This window comes from Grammomys surdaster, unplaced genomic scaffold, assembly GCF_004785775.1.
Source record: "Grammomys surdaster isolate TR1022 unplaced genomic scaffold, NIH_TR_1.0 65, whole genome shotgun sequence".
NCBI lineage: Eukaryota > Metazoa > Chordata > Mammalia > Rodentia > Muridae > Grammomys > Grammomys surdaster.
In genome coordinates, this window is record NW_021604567.1 from 20,446,106 (window position 1) to 20,468,195 (window position 22,090).

General features: G+C 39.5%; 1 protein-coding gene across 2 annotated transcripts in view; it reads right to left on the reverse strand.

The window, feature by feature from the left end:
- Positions 1-4,077: 4,077 nt before the first annotated feature.
- The window catches only part of Nalcn (sodium leak channel, non-selective), a 276,470-nt gene continuing 258,457 nt past the window's right edge, over positions 4,078-22,090 (reverse strand). Inside the window, exons 35-44 of one of the 2 annotated variants that reach the window (XM_028771252.1) lie at positions 19,863-19,931; positions 19,162-19,310; positions 18,240-18,333; positions 16,523-16,655; positions 15,764-15,879; positions 15,096-15,253; positions 12,650-12,800; positions 10,800-10,949; positions 8,122-8,239; positions 4,078-5,787 (exon numbers count right to left, since the gene is read on the reverse strand). In XM_028771252.1, coding sequence (XP_028627085.1) covers positions 5,594-5,787; positions 8,122-8,239; positions 10,800-10,949; positions 12,650-12,800; positions 15,096-15,253; positions 15,764-15,879; positions 16,523-16,655; positions 18,240-18,333; positions 19,162-19,310; positions 19,863-19,931 — 1,332 coding nt within the window. In that variant the 3' untranslated portion in view covers positions 4,078-5,593. The remainder of the gene's footprint in view (positions 5,788-8,121; positions 8,240-10,799; positions 10,950-12,649; positions 12,801-15,095; positions 15,254-15,763; positions 15,880-16,522; positions 16,656-18,239; positions 18,334-19,161; positions 19,311-19,862; positions 19,932-22,090) is intronic. The other variant, XM_028771259.1, reaches the window with a different exon arrangement.

A 22,090-nucleotide genomic window follows, 5' to 3' on the forward strand; every position in this document is an offset into this window, starting at 1 on the left:
GTCAATTTGGTCACTAGTTTTTGGGATTCAGAGAACTAGATTCCTTTAAAGGAAAATTTTATTATAATAAAATACATATAACAGGCAATTTGGCAAGCACCCAAGTCACCATTATCTTTGTTTTCTTGAGCATAAGTGAGAAAACAGAACATTAAGCTATTGATTCACCAGATTGGGGGTGGGGGAAAGGCAGGAGTTTAATGCTATATTTAGATCACAATTGTCCTAGTAAAGACAATGGGAAATTAAATTGTCTCACTGGGAGGTGAATAGTCCTTCTGCTTTTTCTTGGTCCTGGACTATAGCTTCTCCTATGTGATGCACATGAACTGTGCTGAAGAGATTCGTAGGAAAAAAAAGTGCACATAATGATGTCAAGACATTGACTCCATGGATGGAGGAGAACTTGTCATTTTGAGGGACTTATGAGATCACCTATCCTCATCCATCCACCCATTTAACTTTTGTCATGTACAGAGCATGTACCAGAAGTGATGGACAAAAGAACACAGTGCCTGGACGTGCTGTGACTTATTTCAACTAATTTCCTTGCCACTTTCACGAAAGATCTAGAATGGTTTGGGAGATGGCTCTCTGAGCATGCGTTTGACAGAGTGTCTTGATTAGGTCAAGTGAACTAAGCATAGACATTCATTGTTTTCTGCTTTTGACTATAGATGTGATGTGACCAGAGGCTAGTACCATGACTGTCCCATCAGAATGAACTTTGACTTCAAACTATGAACACAAAAACAACCATTTCTTCCTTAACTTGTCTTCGTCAAGGCACTTTATCATTACAACAGCAAATGTAATGAAGAACATGCCCTATGAAGGCAACCACCAACGTGGACAACTCACACAAGGGGTTGTATATGACAGGCAAATACTACAAAGACACATGAGACCATGAGGATGCTTCTCTCTGGAAATGAAGTTGAGTGGAGTGAGGAAGGGTGGAGGAGGTATTCTAATTAGGAGATGGAGCCTGGGAACAATGATCCAGGTAATGATCTAGGTAAGAGAAGGTCTGAAAAGTTAGAAAGAACCTGCCATTGACAGAAAATCAAAAGTAGCCAAGAGGGCTGAGAATAGAGTGGATAAGAAAGGCATTCACCCAGATACCATGTCTGAATGAGAGAGGTGCTCTGTAGGAAGATGAATGGTGAGAAAATCCCAAGGAGGGAGGGTCTATAAGGGGGCAGATTGCATTATGAGGTGAGAATGGTTAACTCCATGCATAGCAAGTGGAAAGTTTATGAGAAGGAACATCATCTTCTCTAATACACAGGCAACTCATTTGTTCCCCCGCCACACACACACACAGGTTGTTTACAGTACCATATGCCCCAAGGAATCCAGTTTGAAACTCATCAGTATAATCCAAATGCATTGCTGTGTGGGGATGCTGAGGGAAAGCAGGATAGCTCACCCTAAGCAATGCCATTTTGCCCAGCCCAGCCCGGCCCGGCCCAGCCCAGCCCAGCCGAGAAGTAAGATGGCTTCTGCTGCTGCATCCCAGCACAGACTGATGCCGAATCTGACTTGTCATCTACATTTTTGTTTCCTCCTATCCCAGGAGAGATTAGCGCAGGTGTTTTTCTAACTCAGGTTTTCCAAAGGGAACTTGAAAGGCTCACAGAGTAAATTGAATGCTAAGGTTTCAGGACACTTCCTTTTATAAAATCTGCCTCTTTACTCAGTCACCCCACAGAGGAGTGGAATGAAGAAGACAAGATAATAAGAGAAAGAAGTCTTACCAATAATTTTTTGAATTATTTTTCTTGGAGTAATGCCAGAGAATTATTTTTATAGAAGTGCTCTCTTTGGGTTTAAACTGCATGAAAGGAAAGTGTTCCTCCAAATCCACTCTCGGCCTTAGGTAGTTGCTAAACCTGACAGTAATCTTAGCTAAGGAAATGAAAGGCTAATGATTGGCCCACTGAGGCTCTTGGAAGGGAGAATAGCTAGTTGGTTAATGATTCAGAGGATGCTTCAAGTCAGCCCAGGATAGTACATCTAATTCCTCAAGTAAATGAAATTTCCTCTCTTGACTTTTATTTTTAAAGGTAAGATGTTGAATTGTAGCACAGAGTGGGGTCTAAAATTCATCCAAGATTTCAAAGAGGGGAACAGTAAATGTAGGACCTGAAAGATCAATCATACTTCAAGGCTCATGATCTTTGTTTGGGCCTGGTGATGCAAGCAAGCAATTCTAGCATTTAAAAAATGGGGGCATGAAAATCAGGAGTTCAAGGTCCTTCTCAGTTACATGTAAACTTCAAGGCCATCCTGGGTTATATGAGCCTGAACAATATCTCACTAAACAACAAATAAATCTTTGATCTAAACTGATACTTTCCAAACTGTATTTCTTGGTACACTGCATACTGTGAGCCATCTTTAGGGGTTGTAATGAGTTGAGGTTATGTATTAATGTTCTAGGGCTACTGTCATAAACTATCACACACTAGGTGGCTGCAAACAGCAGAAGTGTGTTTGCTCAAATCATGCTATCTACAAGTTGAAAATGCAAAGAAGTGCCAGGCTAGGCTCCTTAGAACCCCATTTGGGAAAAGCCTTCCTTTGTTCTTGCAGCTTTTCATAGCTTCAAGTGTTCCTCAGCTAATGACAACATCCTTCCAGCCTCTGCTTCCATCTTTAGATGGCCTCCTTTTCTGCATGTCTGTGTCTTCATAGGGCGTTTTGCTTCCTGTGTGTCTTTTCTTCTTAGGAGACCAGTCTTATCAAATTAATGTGCCCTAAATAGTAAACACTATGCTGCCAAAGAGGATCTCATTTATAGGTGACAAAGGCTAGGACTTCAGCCTTGTTTGTTTGTTTTAGTTAATTTGTTTTGTTTTGTTTTTATGGGAGAGTCCCATCTGTAATAGTAGGTAAGAAAAGGGTTTCCCTTATTTTTACCCCAACTACAATTAATGATATGCTGCTTTTCCTTAGTTCAAATTGTAGGGTCTATCGAATAGCTCTGTGAGGAAGACTACCACTAACACATAAGATATTACACCTACCAGTCCCTAGATAGCCACATCCAACAGTGAAAGACACGCAAACATGTCTGGCTTAGAAACCACGTTTATGCAAGGTATTTCTTTCTTTATTTTTTGTGGTTGCTTTTCATCTATGTGCCTTTATTGTATTCAGCATCTCAGGGTATAGTCAGAAAGCTACTGATCATGGGCATTGGTCTGGAAACATCACTAGGAATACCTGAATGGCATCACACAGCCTTTCCGTTCCATCCTATTTCCACTGAGCCCCTTTGAGTTGCTATATGGACAATGTAGTCTGTTCTCTCTCAGAGGGTCTACATAAAGTATTCTACTCCTCTGGATTTTTGATGTTCTTGACCTTACAGTTCTCTTAATTAAAGGCAATGGGTAGCATGATGTCAGGATTGTTATGGTTCCTGTGAACACCAGGGACCATTGGTGTCCCTAGTTCTCCATCTGTATCACCAAATTCTGCATATTCCATTGGATAGCATCTAAACGGGGCAGTACTTATTTTTACTGACCTGCCTTCTGTCAGCTTCAGGTAATTTACATGCTCCAGTCACTCAGGAGGTATGTGATGGCTTAATTGACTTTATAAGGTTCTGTGACTTTGAACACATTGCTATTTTGTCTTTGTTTTATAAAAGAATGAGTAAGGATGATGCTTGCCTGATATCCATTTCAGACTTTCTAGGAAGAGCCCATCATTTAGTGGAAGTGAAGCTCTATTTCTTGATGTAAAGAACCAATAAAAAATAATTTTTTACTTCTTTCAACACTAAAGCCAACACATGCTCTGGCCATGATTGTCTTCTCTGCTTAACTATGCATTTGGAAGGCATGTGATGTTTACCCAGCCTCATCAGCACAACCTTGCAGAGGAATATTCTGGCTCTGAGAGTTGATCTTAAGTGGTTACTAGGGACAGAGATTCTGCCAACCAAGTATGAACTGAATACTCCATATAGGGTTTGCAAAATTCCAGCTACAGAGTACTCTATCCCACACACATACAAAGAAAGTGTTTAAAAATGATAACTAGGTCACAACAAATTCTTTCACAAATCAGATTTTATTTTGCTTTTATATTCAAAAATCAAATTCTGAACAAACATAAAACCCAATAAAAATTCCCCTTGGCTGCATGAACTTGAATTGCCTATTATCTAATAGTCACAAGTAATCATAAAAGCAGTATATGGGCACATTATATCACATCTTGTGTGTAGGAAGAATGTGATGTTTGGCTATTTGAAGATGGTTAAATAGAGAAAAGGATATCATAAAGCAATCTAGGCATCAGGGAAATTTTACACACTCAATCTCTTAAAGTAATCTGATCATCAAATATGAAATTGATAATGACAACTCAGGGGAGACCCTGACCAGCCAGGGTCCATCAGTTCTTTCCAATAATTTTGTATTTCTACTTTTCCCAGAGGACATGGACCATTGACATGTGGGAAAGAAATACAGTTACATTGTGGTATTCCCAATGGGGTTTAGAATGAGGTTTTTGCACCCTTCTGTTATTTCCGTAGATAATTCTGGGAGCAGGGAAGTTATTTTGCATCTAGCATAGTAATGGTGTATTAAAGTCAACCCATAATGCTCCTGTTGATTCATAGCAAAATGGCTACAGCACGGATAAATCATGAAGTCCACAATGACCTCTCAAGCGTAAACTTTTAGCAAAGTTGACCCTAACACTTTTATTCTGTTTTTAAAACTCGATTATTTAAAGGATTTTTAAAAAATTCCAAAGCATTTTTGTCTCATCAAATCCATGAAGTAATACACCTACAGGTTTGTTATATACCAATAGCATCTATAGCCAATTCCTTCACATGGGACCTGCACACATAACTTTCTTGGAAGCAGGCAACAGTCCCATTAGAGTACTTGAAAACAGAAATCAAACTGATTTTTTTTAAAAAAATTAGGCATATTTTTAAAAATAATGAGAAAAAGAATATGCTTTTAAAAATTCAGAGTCTGTAGTTTTGAAGCTGCTCTTGTTTTAGCATAAGCTCAGTACTGACCTTTTCAGATCAATCATAAATAATTTCTCCTAAGGGTTCTATTTCTATTGGAAATGGGGGAAAAGGTGAATTAGAGCTATAACTCCTGTACTATAAATATGGGCCAGTTTTGGCTTAGCACTCTTTGAGAGGGATAGTAATGACATATAAGAGTGCATATGAATACAGCTTATTTTACACAGAATTCATAAATATTTAATATACATCTACTATTGATGCAGCTTCTAATATTATCAATACTGCATATTATACACTTTCTTTTCTTGTATTTGTGGGATTCAAACACAGGGGTTTTCACAGGTTGGACAAGTGGTCTTTCACTGACTTATAGTCAAAGTCCCAGACATTTTTTAGTACATGACAATAATCAAAAACATCATATTCTTTGAGAGACCATTCCAATAAATGAACAAAACTCATTTCTGAAAATCCCATGCTTAGATGAAATAGCAACTACAGTTTGCTCTCTCAATGATAAAAGAAGCCATTAGGCAATAGTTTTCACCCTGTGACTCTCTATCCCTTGCTTCCCATCTAGATATCCAGGAGGTCATCTCCACTCTCATCACTCTCTACGGTCAGCTGTCTGGTCCACCACTTCTTAACTTCGGAACCACAGGAAGCTGTGTCTGGCATGGGGTTCATCTTGCACACCACAGACTTCATTGTTGTCCTTCCTCCGAACCGTAGGTTAACCGAAGACACTGAATGGCTTATTGGTTTGGGGGCTGTGGAATTGAGAAGAGTCCCTTTATCAATGGGTTGTTGTTTTAGCATACTTCAGCCATTCCTGGAAATCATAATACTCTGAGCAGTAGTGCTTTTGGCTCCCAAATCCTATCTCCAGATGATAAGATTCTTCCCAATAGTTTTTAATTGATTCTTTCCAATTTTGCTCATTTGTGTCAAATAATTGCTCTTGGGAAAATATGCTGCTAGTTCCCTTTATTTTTAAGGAAAGTAGAAACTACACACATTTGTTTAAAATGGAAGTGTTGTAGTGGTATGTATAAGGTGGTCCTCATTAGGAAAACAAAGGAAATGAGTGGGAATGTAGTTTAAGGTAAGGAGAGATGGGGTCAGGGACAAGAGTGGAAAGCAGATGTGGCCTTGCTTTCTGTTGCCTTGGTCTCTCATCCCATATGGAACCTATAGATATGAAATCACAGGCAATTGCATGTCTCTGAACCTAAATTTTCTCTCCTGTAAAATGAAGACAATGCAAATGACCTCACTGTAGTACTGAGAGGCTTAAGGTGGGCTAATGAGATGCTCTGATAAAGTGCACAGTGTGCTGTCTGGTGCCTCCTTAAACCGTTCTTTTTACTTTCCTTTGGCCCCTCCCACTTAGTATAATCTTGGTAGTTTGTCTCTGTGGTTGTCACCACTTTTGCCATTGAGGCGACATAGACAAGTACTACTGTCAGTGTCACCCATGTAAGTGAATACCAAGGAGGGACATTCTTCCTAGATCATCTCTCACATCTGTCCTGTAGTGTTGAACTGGCAGTGTCACCCTTATCCCCTGTGTCCAGCCTGCTATAATATTCTGTAGCCTGTCATCTGGCTCCAGACACTGCCAGAGGCAAGCGACTCTTGACTTGTCACCACACCAGTCTTTCTAAAGCCTGGATTGCAAATGTCATCTCTTGCTTATATTTCTTTAGTGTCTCCCTTCTAATTGGCCATAGGATTGAAACTACCCAGTTTGTTACTTAAGGATTTTCACACAGAGACGTACTCAATCTTGTCTCCTATCTCTCCTAACTTTGCTGAGACCAGACAGAAGCTATGTCTTCTCTGATCCCTCCGCAGGTTCTTCCTTACTGGTGGCTTTAAGATTCATGGCATACTTCTAGCTTCATAATGTAAGTTGTTCTGCCTCTGCTTTGTGAATGGACAAGTGGCGGAAGATATTTCAGGGTCTCACTTGATCGGAACTCAAGTTGAGCATGGTTAAATGAGAGAATGAAACTCTATTTTGCCGAAGGCTCAGATCTCAAGAGAGAGGGGACTGAGCTGTGTGTAGAATTGTTCCTTCCCCATTGCTCAGTGTCCTTTCATGAGGTCATCCAGGTCTTCTGGTACCTCACATTCCTTTAGAAGAAAACTCTCTTACTAAATCAGTGTAATGTGGAAAATGAATAGACTTGTGAGGGTCAAATGAAGAAAGCCGGGTAATAACCCTGGAGTAGTGTCTGGCACACAGTGGCCAGTGCTACATGGAGGTTTGTGACTACCATTGCTGTCACTGAGGTGAAGCTCATATCAGGGTGGTGATACACAGCATGTGATGGGATAAAGTGGGACCTGAACCTTTTCTGAGAACTCCATGGCATTTTCTGAAGATCATATCTACCCATTCCTTCTTAGATAAGTTTTGCCCATATTTGAGATGCCTTGACTGTACCCAGGAAGCCCTTGGAAACCTCTTCCTCCTCTCTTTCTGGATCTTGGCTGTAACCGCTCATTTTGTTAACAGGTGCCGTCTTCTCAGCGATGGCAGCTGCAAATGAGGGCCAATATAGTTATGTTTAGAGAAGTTACTTTGAGGAGAATGTTTCTGATAAGGGAATACATTTCATTGTTTTCACTGTCTATAATAATCAGATACACACCCTGTTTGGGTCTGAAATGTCCCCCAAGGCCCAGATGTTGGAGGCTTGGTCCCAGCTTGTGCTATTGGGAAGTAGTAGAACTTTTAAAAGGTGGCAACTAGTAGGAGGTATTGCCCTTGAAGAAAATTGTGGGATGCCAATCTTTTTCTCTTTGTTTCCTGGTTGTGGTAAGATAAGCCGCTTCCTCATCATATATTCCCACTATGCTCTGCAGCCTTATTACAGCCGAGTAGCAACAGACTAACTGACTGTGGGCTGAAACCTCCAACGAATAAACCAATAAACATTTCTTCCTTTTAAATGGATTTTCTCAGGTATAAATTAATGTAACAGAAAGCTGACTAATACAGATTTATATATTAAATAAAATCTAAGACCCAAAATAAAGAGAGCAAATCCCTCTTAAATGTCCCCAACAGGTAGAGAAATGATTGATGTACCTACCTGAGGGCAGACGCCATTGCCCAATCTTCCTTTGGGGTTTTCCAGTATCTGCTGCATCCTGTCGATTTCCTCCTCTGTCTGACAGAGTAGGGCTCAAAAGCTGCTGCTGACTGCTTGTCTACATGGGAGAAGTATTAGTCGTTGTGGGTTTTTCTCTTAAAAATCAACATATTTAATTTGTCACAAATATTTGTACAACTTTATGGGATGTACTATGGTAATTATCATGTTTTTATAACATACAGTGATAAAATCTGGATAATTTCCACTTCTGGCTCTCATATGTCTACCATTTGTTTATTAGACCCTTGTCACTTTTGTAGTTGTTTTGAGATGTATCAGAGACTTGTGAAGACTACGTGTGACAGTTATCTTCTCTATCAACTTGATGGGATTGAGAGTCACTGGGGAGAGGTACCTCTGGTCTTGTCTGTGAGAGCATTTCCGGGGAGGTTTAACTGACATTGGAAGACCCACCCTGAATGTGAACAGCCCTTAACAAAAAGGTGAAAGCAAGTAGAGCTGCAGCATTCACCCCTGTGACCCTACTGTGGGTGTAATGTCACCAGCTGCTTTTCTATCACCTATTCCCTATCATGATGGACCACATCCTCAAATTGTGAACCCAAAATAAACCCTTTTCCTTAAGTTTCTCTGCAAAGTATTTTGACAGAGCAAGGGGAAAACAATTAATATACTATAGTAATAATCCTACTTTACTTAGAACATCAGAACGTGAAACCTGAGTAGAATCAGAGGGCATCATGTTAAGTGAAAGTCAGGCACAGAAAGACAAATAGCATGTATTGTCACTCATTTTGAAAAATGATCATATAGAACAGTTTAGGCTCTTTCTTAATGTTGATTTCTTTCTTCACAGCTCTCTAGGAAGTGTCTTTCTTGACTATTCCTGAAGAGTGCCTATCCTTCACTCTCTTCAAGCCTGCTTTCTGAAACTTGGTTGGAAAATGAGGCAAGGAGAATGGCACTATAGGGAGAGATAGGGTGTCAGGGACAGGAAGAATGTGGACATGGACTTTTGCCAGCTTAGAGGTCACAACCAGGAGCATCTTGGCAGATAGAGCTCTATGATATGCTACGGGGAAACCAAAATTCAAGACAACCTGATGCTCAGGACTCCTAGTCAGTTTGCCTCCATCTCTAGTTCAGCTGGCACTTTGCTCTCTCCTAACCACTGTCATCATTATTTTGTAGATTTACTTTATTTATTTACGTGTGTTTGTGTATGTGTCTACAAAAATGTGTATCATACATGTACAGGTTCCCACAGGGACAAGAAAAGGGTACTGGATGCCCTGTATCTAGATGAGTGGTTGTGAGCTGTTAGATGTGTGTACTGGGAATGGCACTTGGGTCCTCTGGAATAGCTGGTGTCTCTCCAACCCCTCCCTGCCTTGGTTTTCACACCACATTACACATTTTCCCCTACTTGGTTTTTGGGCTAACTTTTTGAAAGTTCTGCAATCATTACTTCCCCTCCATCATTGGTCCTGTTTTAGTGTCTTTCTCCACCTGATCTGGCAATTCCTCGTAAAAGTACTGCCAGATGTCTTTGGATCAGACCTGTGGCAGGGTGACTGTAGGTCTTTCTCTTGGCCTCTTTTGCTGAATTCTCCCATACAAGTCTGTAGAAGGAGGCAAGCAATTCCTGGTTTCTTGTTGGGAGACATCAAACCACAGAAAACTGTACCCTGGCACAACAAGTCCTTTTGTAGCCTCTACTGGGCCATGGAGTCCTATTCTTCATTTTGTCCCTTTCCTCTGAGTGTGTTTCTGTATATTACAAACTCTGCAGCTGTAGTCACTGCACAGTGTGCTGGATGAACTCCATGTGATTAGCATCAAATCATTATTTCAGCCACAAAAAGGGACATGTCTTCCCTGCCAGCTGCTTCTCATAAGCACAGGGGTCTCCCAGAAGCTGGAAATTATGGCTTTTTGTTTGTTTGTTTGTTTGTTTAATAGGCATGTGGAATAACTTTGAAAATGAAACTAGCTGTGTTTTAATAGACAGTAGATTCTCAAATAACTTTTCTTAGTTTTATATGCTCCTCCATTGCCCAACTAAGAAAAGATAAATCTCCCATGCGTTTGGTTATCAAAGAGGTTTGAGAGCCAAGTGCATGCATTTTCCTAGCTTTACTGCAAGTTTCTATGATGTACTGAGAGGAAAAATATTTAGGGCTTCATGTAAAATAAGAGCTTTTAAAGCACATAACATTTCTATGCACAAGTTCAGATATAACGATAATATTAAACTTTTAGATAAAAGAAGCAAGTAAGAAACACTCAGGATGCGAACCATTTCTAGTATATGTATTCTGTAGTTTGAATCTTGAGTGGCACATAAGTTGAAGGCTTGGTCTCCAGCCTAAGACACTAAAGGGAGGTAGTAAAATGTTTAGGAGATGGAACCTAGTGGGAGGAAGTTGTGTTATTATAGGGGTGAATACTGTCCTTAAAGAGGATATGGAGGACCCATCCTCTTCTCATCTCTCTTGCTCCCTGGTCACTACACAAAAATAAAACATGAATATACACATATTTTGTGTTATTTTGAAACAAAAGGTCATGTGAAAAAGATCTGGTTTGAAATGTCTGTGTGACCAGCATCGACTCCCACAGAATATCCTTGGGTTGACAGTGCCTTAGCCTACCTCAGGTTGCATATTGTGGTCCTGGCTGTTGGCATTGGTGTCCTCACTTGGCTGGGTGGTCTCAATGCTGGGAGGATTCAGGAATCGGCTCAGTTCTTGCTGCTGGCTCTCTCTCAGGCTGTGGATGATGCTGCATGACTGCTGCTGTTTCTGTGGAAAATGTTATGCTTTCATAAGGGGGGAAAAGGTGCCCACCTCTTTACCCCACTCTCACCAAGTCACAGTTTCTTCTTCCCTTTTCAAAGACCTATGGGATTGCTGACCTCTTAGGAAATTCCAAGAAAGTCTCTTGAACTAGTTTTGAGGATGTTAGATTGATATACAAGTCTTAGAGATTACAAGCATCCCCCTCTTTTTCATTTGTATAACAACTGGATTTGTTATGCTCATCCATACCAGTTTATATGTTATTAAAACTTATTAATGTGGGTGTTCTATTTTCCCTCTTTTTAATTCTATCCTTATTTAACCAATGCAGCCCCCCATACCCCTGCCACTTTCTAAAAGCCCTAAGCACCAGAAGGTCTTGAGTAGATGAGGAGGAAACTTTGACTTCCTGTCTTGCTTCTGAACTTTGTAGGCCAGACTGGCCAGTCTGTTCAGCAACAATCTCTCTTTCCTGGTCAAGGCCTTCTTAGGGTCTGAGCAGGACATTTGTGATTCATGGAACAAGAGTTATAGTGGCCATGTTTTGATTGGGTTGCAGTGGGCAGCTCATCTTTCTCTAGGAGACTGAGCTGTAGTGTTTCTTTTCTTTGGGAACTTTTTTCTCTAACACAAATGCATTGTTTTTGTAGTGGATGTTGTTGCTTTGAAGGGCAGGAACAAACAAATCTTATGTAACATTAATTGCATTGCAGGAAGTATATACTGAGTCATGTGCCTTTCTTCTCTGTATGTAAAGAATGAGTCAAAAGCATTTATAAACCTTAATTACCCAATAGAAATACTCACTGGAAACACAGTATATGCTAATGGACTACATATTTGTTAATATGTGAAAGACTCATACAAACTTACAGTTTAGAAGGCAGCAGGCACATCATTAAAATTCCATGGGAGGTAGTCTTTAGAGACCCAACGACATGATAAACCATATGTTAAAACTTTTTGAGCAATTTAAAAGTAGTTTTGTAAATTTCATCTCTGCAGATATTTTTGGGATTTCATACCATTGAGTTTAATAAGTGGAGGTTATAAATATTTTAATACACATAAATTGCTTTTTAAACCTTCATTTTATAAATTTGATTCAATTGGAATGTATGGGGGAACCTGCTGAGGGGAATGAGCTGAAGCTGGAATAGAGTTAAGGCTGCACAAGAATCTGACACTGTATGTGGATAAAGAGATGCATTTTAAGGGATATCAGGCCCTTCTGTTTGCCTCTCTTTCTCTGAGTGTGTGTGTTTAGGTGGTGGTGATGGTGGTGGGTGTGTTTGTGATGATTAGCGTTAATTGTCAACTAGACAGACTCCAGAATGACTTGAGAGATAGGTCTCTGGGCAAGCTTGGGGAAGATTGTATTGATTACTGGTATGGGAAGACTCATCATAATTGTGAGTAGGACCACTCTCTGAGCAAGGGGTCCTGGACTATATAAAATGTGGAATGTGGGATGAGCAGAGGCATGCATTTACCCTCTCTATTTCCTGATTGTGGATATGATGTGAATATGTAACACATATCATGTGATTAAACTCCTGCCTTCTTGATGTCCCCTCCATAATGGACTGTGTACACTAGAACTGTGAGCCAGACTTAGCCTTTCTCCTTTAAGCCAGAGGTTGTTGTTTTCTTCTTCAGAAACAGGAAAGGAAACCCAGCCCTTGTGCTTGTGGTTCACTCACAGCCCGGATGCGTTTCAAGCACTTCTTCAGCCACATGCGAATAGTCTGCTTAGCCACCTCCTCCTCTATAGTATACTCCAGCTGCTCCCTTGCCAGCAGCTCCTCTAGCTGAAGGCTCTTCCTGATGTCTACAGAGCGGTAGGACAGCATACTGGACAATGGAAACAACAGCAACCACCAGTCAGACCCCTGAGTGTTTCAAAATGCAAAGAATACATCTTTTCAGATAATCCATGTAGGGTTTGCTGCTACTCACAGCTGGGTAAGGAGCTGGTTATGTTACCTCTGTATCTCCCTATTTTTTCTTCTATAAATACTGAGGTTAGTTTTGGTTCCCACCTCATTGAATAAACTGGAAAGTTAATATCTCTGAGATAGAACAGTAACTGCATCTAAGTGCCTATGCTACAGAAGTGGGATTGACTGCTCGAGCTATCAAGTACATACTCTGGAATTTCCTGTGCAGAAAGAAGAATATTCCTCCCACTACTTCCTCCTGGTTGGCTCTAATTGGTAATGGTCAATATACTTGTCTGTGAGTTATACATGTTCTATTTCACTTTCCTCTCTATTTCATTTTTCCCTTGCACCCTCCTTATTAGTTTCAGAAGATACAAAGCCAGAGCCAAATTCTCATTTAGTCTTTGGCTCAACAGGTCCAGACAGTGGTAAATAAAACTGACACCTTTGTGCAGAGGGACATTCAGGTGATTCCTGGCAGGGACTGACTGGTCTACTACCAAAGAGGAATGCTGACTTATCTGATAGGACTGTACACTCTAGTTTAGCCTTAGCACCGTGGACTCTTCTACAGCCTCTACTTTGAACTTGAGGTCACCATTAGAGATCAAGTCACAGCATAGTGACCCTATGATACTGGGTCATTGGCTTTCACTTCTTTGCTAAGTGTCTTCCTATTGTAGAGGAAAATCCTGCACTGTGTTTCATAAAATGCTAAGCCTTCCAGACTCATCAAGAATTCCATTATTACATAACTTCTTGGAGAAAAGAGGGCCAACATCACCACAAATGGCTTTGCCTGGGTCCCTTGTGATCAGATGCACCATTAGCTTCAGAGGTCAAACACTGATTATTAATAACAACAGTAGGTATGGGTGCCTTATGGTCAACCTAAAAACACTGTATCACCACAAAGAAAGATCAACATTCTTAAAGGCATGACATTCTTTCTCACTCATACACAATCTTGCCCCCATCTTTCTGTGCTCCTTAGCTTATTCATGGACAAAATGATAGCAAGAGGCAAAATAGGTAATTTTAGCAAATTTCCACCGAGACTGTCCTTTGCTGCTCCAATCCTTTTTCTTCTCCTAGCCACAAGTGGAGTTTTACCTATCCGAATGATCCTCAAATCTGTGGCAATAACCAACATTTAATATGCCAGGTACATGCAACATGAGTAAAATAGTTATAGCCAGTCAAGGGTTCTAGACAGTTTCTATGTCACAGGTCCCTCTGGCAGGGAATATTAGGAAAGACTTCTTACAATGATGTTTCACATGCTATTATAAAAGAAATCAACTATATTGAAATAACCTTTCAATTAGAGTCTTTGACAAGGGGCATAAGTTCTTCTATTGGCCCATTAAATAATATGCAGTTGATGTCAAATGATACCTTGACAGGTCTTGTGGAGCATACATGATAGCTTAAGATTTCTACCAAGACCTTCAAGTTGTGACCTCATGTGTAGAATTCACTTCAGACCAAGTTGAGGCTTAATTGACGATAACTGGTTGCAAGAAGCCATTGAATGATATAGAAGAAGGTTGGAACAGATTCTTCCTCACAGCCCCACAAGAATACACCCTATCCTTGACTTCTGGTTTATTGCTTCTGAAACCATGAGCTTCTTTTGCTGTTGGGATTTCAATGAAGTGTCTCTAGGGACCTAAGGCAAATGTCCTTCAGAGTGACTGAGTTGGAGCCTTTATCCTGTCTTGTACTCATGAAACACTCAGAAAATGGAGTTTAAGCAACAGGGGCAATTACCACAGAGCAGGTGGGGCAGGTTCTTCCAGACTCACCTGAAAGAGTCTGGATTTTAGCTCCACATTTTCCATGGAACCAAGTGACCCTAAGCAAGTCACTTAACTCTTGCACGACCACACACCCTCATCCCCAAATTAAGAGACAGAACGATGCCCTCCATGTCTTCTCTATCTCTTTCCTTTTGGGATGGGCAAGTGGCAGGCAACTGCTTTCTATCCTTGTCTGAGATAGTGGTCAGACATGATCATTATGGGGCAGTGAGAAAGACTACTTCATGCCTAGAATGTGTGCCCTTGCATTATAACCATGGCAGTATGGCAACTCAGGTTTTGAAATCCTTGTTAACTGAATTCATGGGCTTCTGTGTATCACACCCTTCATTTCTGGCCTCAGTGAACTTCTGTAACACTGGGCTGTGGAACCAGCTTTATACCTCAAGACATCATGAAAGGTGACATCACCACCATTGTGCAGCCTCTCCATCTCATAGCACATGTGCTTAAACAGGAGCTTGTCTTTATCAAGATCCACTTCCAGTCTCCCACGAAGCAGACGTAGCAGAAACTTCACGCGGAAGGTGGGGATCACACCCTGGATGGAAGAGCACAAGGGCCAGCAAAGTAAGCCATAAGAAGGAATCTAGGGACTCCCCATTAACTGAGTCTCTTTTTATAGAGAGACAGACAAAAAATGAATTTATGAGTCAAGACTTTTGAAACTCTAAAGACCAGGCTCTTCATGGTTGGAAAGGACATGAGGAGAGACTACTCTATCCCCCTATCTTTGCATATTCACCTGACTCATCAATGACAGGTTTCTGCAATGCAACAGTGACAGTTCCAAGTTTAGTCTATGTCAATTCTCAGATTCAAGACACTTGAAATGTATCATTTGTTCTCTTTGAGATGGAGCATGAAACAATGTCCGGCTACACTATACCTAGGTTGAGGAAGACCTTGACTATCCAACTCTCTGCTTCCATTTCCCAATGCTGGGAGTACAGTGACATACCACCACATCTAGTTTTATGTGGTGCTGGTGATCAAACCCAGCATCCTATGGATGCTTGGTAAACAAGTAAGCCACACCCACAGTTCCTACCTCTCTTTTATCATCTACCATGTTCCATATGATTTGAAAATGGCGAAGATCATTGTAACTCAAAAGCTGGTCCTCTTCAGTGGAATAAAACAAAGAGAAATTCTCTACAATTATGGCTAGGAAAAAAATCAGATGTTAGACAAATATGCTAATCTGTCATTTTTTTGAAAAAGTAAAACATTTATTATAAATAATGAATGTTATCACTCACATTATAAAGCCAATTTTTCAAAGTGCTTTCAGTACAGTTTCCAAGATGGCATGTCTCTCACTTGAACTAAACTATTCATTCAGCACTTGCCTTTCCAAAACATGAGGGTCATGAGCTCAAAGGCACTCTGGTTAGACATACATGCCAGCTGGCTTTAATCTTACTTAAGAGTTCCAGGGCATTTTAAGGGTCATATTAGGCCTGGATAGCCCCACAGCTGGGTGAAAAAATATATCTTAAACACCAAACTGATATTTCGAGGCTGTAAAAGTAACCCTCCTGATTTGTGTTCAGCCCAATCCATGGGAAGAGCTCTTTGGGAATTAATGAGCATAATAAATAGGACAATTCTTGAAACTGCAATCAGCTGCTATTTCCATGCCTTTCAAAGGTCTTTTCAGCTCCTGGGTTGAGAGGCAACAATTTATAATTAATGCCATGAAACACCCACCCCAAGCAATCCAGGATAATTACTTGAAAATTGTACATAATTATCCAAGTACCTGAGTTTGAAGAGATGGAAAAATAATTCCATGAACATCTCTTACCTACAAGCAGATTCAGCATGATGTAGGCAATGATGACATAGAATGAGCAGAAGTACATAAGTGCCCCTGCATAATTGCCACAGTCTGTTGCCCAATATGTAAATTCATCTGGAGTACAAAATGGAGGCTGAACCTGTGGGCCAGTGGGAGACATGGAAGGCGTTGAGGGGAGTAGAGGGCACAGATTTCTTCTGACTGTAGTGCTCAATGAATATACTATTGACAGTATGGGGTGAAGTTAATTAAAGTTATCAAGCAAAAACCATGTATGTCACACACACACATCATTTGCCGCAGAACTCCACAAGAGTATTTCACCATGCTATCTATGCTCTTGGTCCTATAGATGACCCAATTAAATTGCCATTGATAGACACAAAATGCAAATAAACAAGTTTTCTTGGGAACATAAGCTTCACATCGCACCAACAGACCCTGGGGTCAAATTTTAGGGAGTCAAATAAAGAGGAACTTTATTAATTTTTTTAACTTAAGCAATGGATTAATTTGTATGGAGTAGACTATTCATACCAAATTCACATTCAAGTTCTGTAAGGACTAGTCCCCAGTCCCAAGGCACCAAAATGAGATGTTACAGAAATGTATATAAGGTTCAGATTATGTAAAGCCTTTGCATTCCGTGGGGCCCATTGAAATTCAAACACTTCTGTTATACTCTCCTGGTTTCTCTCAACCAGATAACTAGCTCTGTCTTCTGTATTCTCATACACTCTTCTGGGAGCCTATGTAGGATTTATTTAATTCTGCCTTGGGTTATATCTGATTGGATAAATTTGGTTTCCACTTTTCATGTTTAAAATTCTCTAGACTCTACTATGTGGTATATTTGTACCAAATGTTAGGGATAGACTAACAATAAGAACTCATCCCTGTTCCCTGACAGCTGACAACAGTTTAACATCACAGTTTCCAGAACAAGAAGCATTAACTCTATTTGATAATTTAAATTTAATTCATATTAATTAATGTTAAGCAAAAATAAGTATAATGTAAAGCAGTTTTTCAGATGCACTAGTCACACTTTAGTAGCTCAATACTGAGTCGCATGTGGCTTTCCTGCCTGAACAGCACATACTCCCTCATAGAATGTCTGTAGGACATCATTGGCGTCTATGAGCTGAGAGGAAGAAGAAGAAATAAGGTTGACTCTACAACTCTCTAAAACTAGTATGCATGTCCAAACAAGAAATACAGAGAGATGTAGGCTATATAACCCACTGTCTTAAGTGTGGGCAAAAATGCCTGAAGAAGCAAGCATTAACACCCTGACCCAAAGATGATACAGACTTATTGGATAGAAAGCAGGATACCAAAGGGAAGAATGGCTCAGACTACATGACATATGTGCCTTGAGGAAACTCTGGACCTTCAGAAGGCCTTGTACATGGCCTAGGATAAGCCAGGGATTTAGTGAATGTTCGATGAATGCATTAAATAACTGTCCTTATTTTGATTGCTAAGCTATGAAGAATAGTCAGGGAAGAAAAATGCTCATTTTAAAATATAATTATAATATTTTAAGCTAAGTGAATATTTTACTCTTTATATTTATATATTGTAATGTTCAAAGTGCAACTTATGGACTAGACAGCCAGAATATTTTTCTTAATACAAGGTCTTGATGTTAACAAGGATATCATTGCCACATGCACATAAGTGTATGTTCAGATACTGATAATAATAAGGGGATATTTACCATACAATCATGCATAATCTTGTTCCAGTCTTCTCCTGTGACAATTCGGAACAATACAGTAATGGCTTTGCCAGCTGAAGAAAAATTGGCATGTCTAATAGAAAAGAAAATAGAATGGAGATTTCATGATTTGTCATTGTCTTGAACCAGTATTAGTGGTCACTACCCAAACATGTAATGTTTGTAAACCTAGTTGCCTAGTTACTGTTACCAAAGCTTTAAACCCTCCTGCTGCCATCTACACCTTCTTGCAAGTATGGATGCCTGAAAAGTCAAAACATTCACAGGGTCATCAACTTATTGGCTTTGAACTGTAACAACTGAGTTCTTACTTTGACTACTAAGAAGTGATTCCTCCACTTGGGTCATAGAAGGAGACTCAGCCATGTGCCAAATAAATCACCCACCAGTGAGACATTTGTACATGTTTTGTTGTATTTGAACTTTTAAGAGAACAACAACAGATGTTTTTATAATGTCGAAGATGAGATTTTTGGAAATGCTTTTTTCACAGCAGAGTGATTTGGTAGATTCTAACTTTCTACACTTGGCTGAAAAAGAAATCATCTAAAAATTGTTTTAACCCCCTTCCCCACAAAATAATATAGCATTTCAGAGAAATACATGGATAGAAAAATACTAAAATCCAGAGTCGATATTTCTGACAGTGGGTAGAATTATAAAACCTTTTTTGTTTGTTTTCTTTTGTGTTTTCTAAGGGTTGTAAAATATGTTTGCTTATCTTTGTCAAATGGAAATGCCATTTAAAATGTGTACATTTTATTTCATTTTCCAAAAGATTACTTCCCTTTTATACCACTCCTAAGACTTTAATAGTAGAAAACCACCTAAGTTTGTATTCATGATTTTATTATTAAGATGTTTGCTTTGAAAATAGACAGGAAGACAAATACATGCTGACCTGTTAATGTTCTCTCCGTACTTTACAGTACCAAACAGAACAACTCCAGCAAAGGCATAGCACAGCAGCAAGAGAAACATTCCTACAATGATAAAGAAGCTCTTGTACATGCTGACAACCACAGTCAGAAGGAGCATCTTTAATGTCACCTGCAGATGAAGAAGGGTGCGGAATCAGGGCAGATGGAGAGAGGAAGACAGGAGGTGGGAGAACAGTCATTTCAAGCTGTAGAGTATCCGGCTGGTGAATAATATATAAGCAGGTTGACTACATACTGATTCCCAAGTACATCATTTGAAAGTTGTTTCCTATTAGATATTAAATGTAAATATTATTCAAAAACCATCTGGCACTATGAAATCTTACTCATACTTCAAACAGTTCAGTTACTCCAGAGAAATTAATTTAATTAACAATACAAGCTTTTTAGACTTCCATTTCTCCTTTTTTTTTGCAACCTAGACATCTATAAAGTCAACATATTATTTTCCTATAGCAAGTAAATTTACTATTCTCCCACAGACATTCTAAAAACAAAATGATTCAATTCTACTGATTCAATGCAATATTTAATATTTATTAGTCTTGACTTATAATGTTTAGTACTTGGTTGAATATATCAACTAGGTTGGCTGAGGTCTGTTGGTATAATGACTTAATGCTTATGTGACATTTGAGAGAATTCTGCACAATAGACTTACATGCTTTCCACAGATGGAGAAAAATCTAAAGACAATCACACAGGCTCCCATCATGTAGGTGTATGCATTCTGAAATTTAAACAGAAGACAGGTTTGTTTTTTTTTATAATTTGCACAAAAGATATTGCTATGGTTTTATTTTAAGGCTTCTGTGAAGTCTAGTGAATAATTAGTTTAATAAAATGTGAAAATTCCTATAAGAAATTTATCTGAAATAAAGGTATTGAAAAGGTCATTGTAAAAACTCATGAATAAATATTAGATTTAAAATCAAATCTCAAACAAAACTTTAGGTTTTGTTTTGCTCAACTGAATTCTGTATTTTGAAATCCATTTCACATAAAGCAGTGATAAGCCCTTTTGAGCATAGGGCAAGAAAGATACAGGGTAACCGTGAAGGGGTTTGGGACTATATCTCAGCTGGTTATAAGTCTTCTTTAACTTGTGTGAGTCTCTGGTTTCAATATCTCAACGTGTAAAGCTATTGGTGGTGATGTCTGTAATCCCAGCATTTGGGAAGTGGAGGTAGGAAGATCAGAAAGTTAAGGTCATCCTTGACTACATAGTGACTTCAAGGCCAGCCTGAGCTATATGGGGCCTTATTTCAATAACACCAATGCTTGAAGACATTTTTTTTAAGTTCACTATCCTGTTCATGAATCAAACCATTTTAGAAAATCACACCACCCCCATCTAAGGATTGCATCAACTTGCTCTTCCAATGTGTGCTTAGGGGCAGAGATCAGTCTGTGCTTTCTGATTCACAAGGATTCTTCTGAGAAACAAAGATGCCACTGGCCACGGCATAACAACGATGACATTCAGCTGATGCCAAAGCATGAGTTTTCTCCAGGAGCTGCCTAGCCAAACAACAACAGTCCCAGATGGGTCCCTGGGAAGGGGGTCCACTGAGCTCCTTGGTGAGGCACAAGGACAAGAATGTGGGCACATAGCCTTGTTGGAAGGAAAGCTTTCCTTCCCAGCAGTCCACTGCAAAATATGGCAAAGAACGATTGCTTTTCTCAGACCAGAGGTTCTTCTCCAGGGAAGATCAAAAGCAGTCAAGCAGAAGAGGGATTTTTAAAAAAATTATTTATTTATTTATTTAATTTTATTTTTTGTAGATTTCTCATGTGTGGATATTTGAGATTAGGCCTAATGTATTTTTCCATTTAGCGAGTAGCATTTAGTCAAAGGTATTTCTAGATAAAATAAGCATAATTAGAACATTTTTTTTTGCCTTTTCTTTCCATGTCAGTTCATGATTTATTGTAGACACCTTAAGTCTTGCCATTCTACCCATCATGATAACCATAGCCCCTGTGATGATGATTGGATAATTTTCACATGGACCCCAAAGTCCTAAGAAGACTTATGTTCCCATTTCTGCAAACCTTGTGTTGTATTATGATGTGCCATGGCTCCTACTTCAGGCAAAGAACCTCACCTTTGTCCAGTCCCTACATCCTTTCATCCTAGCTAAGGATGTCTGAAATATTTTGTAGATGGAACCTAGTTGCTTGTGGAAGAAAGGCCTTCCAGGACCTCTTTGATGAAGCCATTTCCCACTCCTTACTGTTGTCATGGACCATAAGATCTCCTTCATCTTTCCTAGCACACCCATAGCCATCATTGGTTTGTGAGCACAAAGTGAAAACCTCTAGCCTTTTAGGCTACAAAGTTTATTAATGCAGCGAATATCTTTGTTTTGCATATTACTTTCTTCCTCCTATGGTGCTTTGATTATCATTATGTTCAGATTTTTTGTTAGGTGCTTGAATTTAAGCAGCTTCTAATGCTGAAGACAACCACTGGTTAAAGAAAGCCACTCAATATATGTATGAATACCATAGATCCATATTACAGCAAGCCCCTTCTGATAGGCAAATGGGTTCTATGAGTATCAGATAGATACTTCCTTCGGTGCCTCAATTATTAAAGACAATGGGAGAATGGGGAACACTGGTATTAGCAATCACTGGGACTATAGAATACTAATGACCTGGTGAAACTTATATTTATTTCTTATAAACTTCTGTAATGCTTAGAGTGTACAGTCTAAGCCGGCATCACATCAGTGAGCATATTTTGTCTCCATTGAACAATACCACTGTAGACTAAGTCTATCCAAGTTTCCCATGGTTGTAGATTTGGGGCTAGCCCTCAGAGAAATGAAAATTGATCGGTTCTGAGAATTGGTATTAGATGTCTCTGAGAGAATAGTGTCT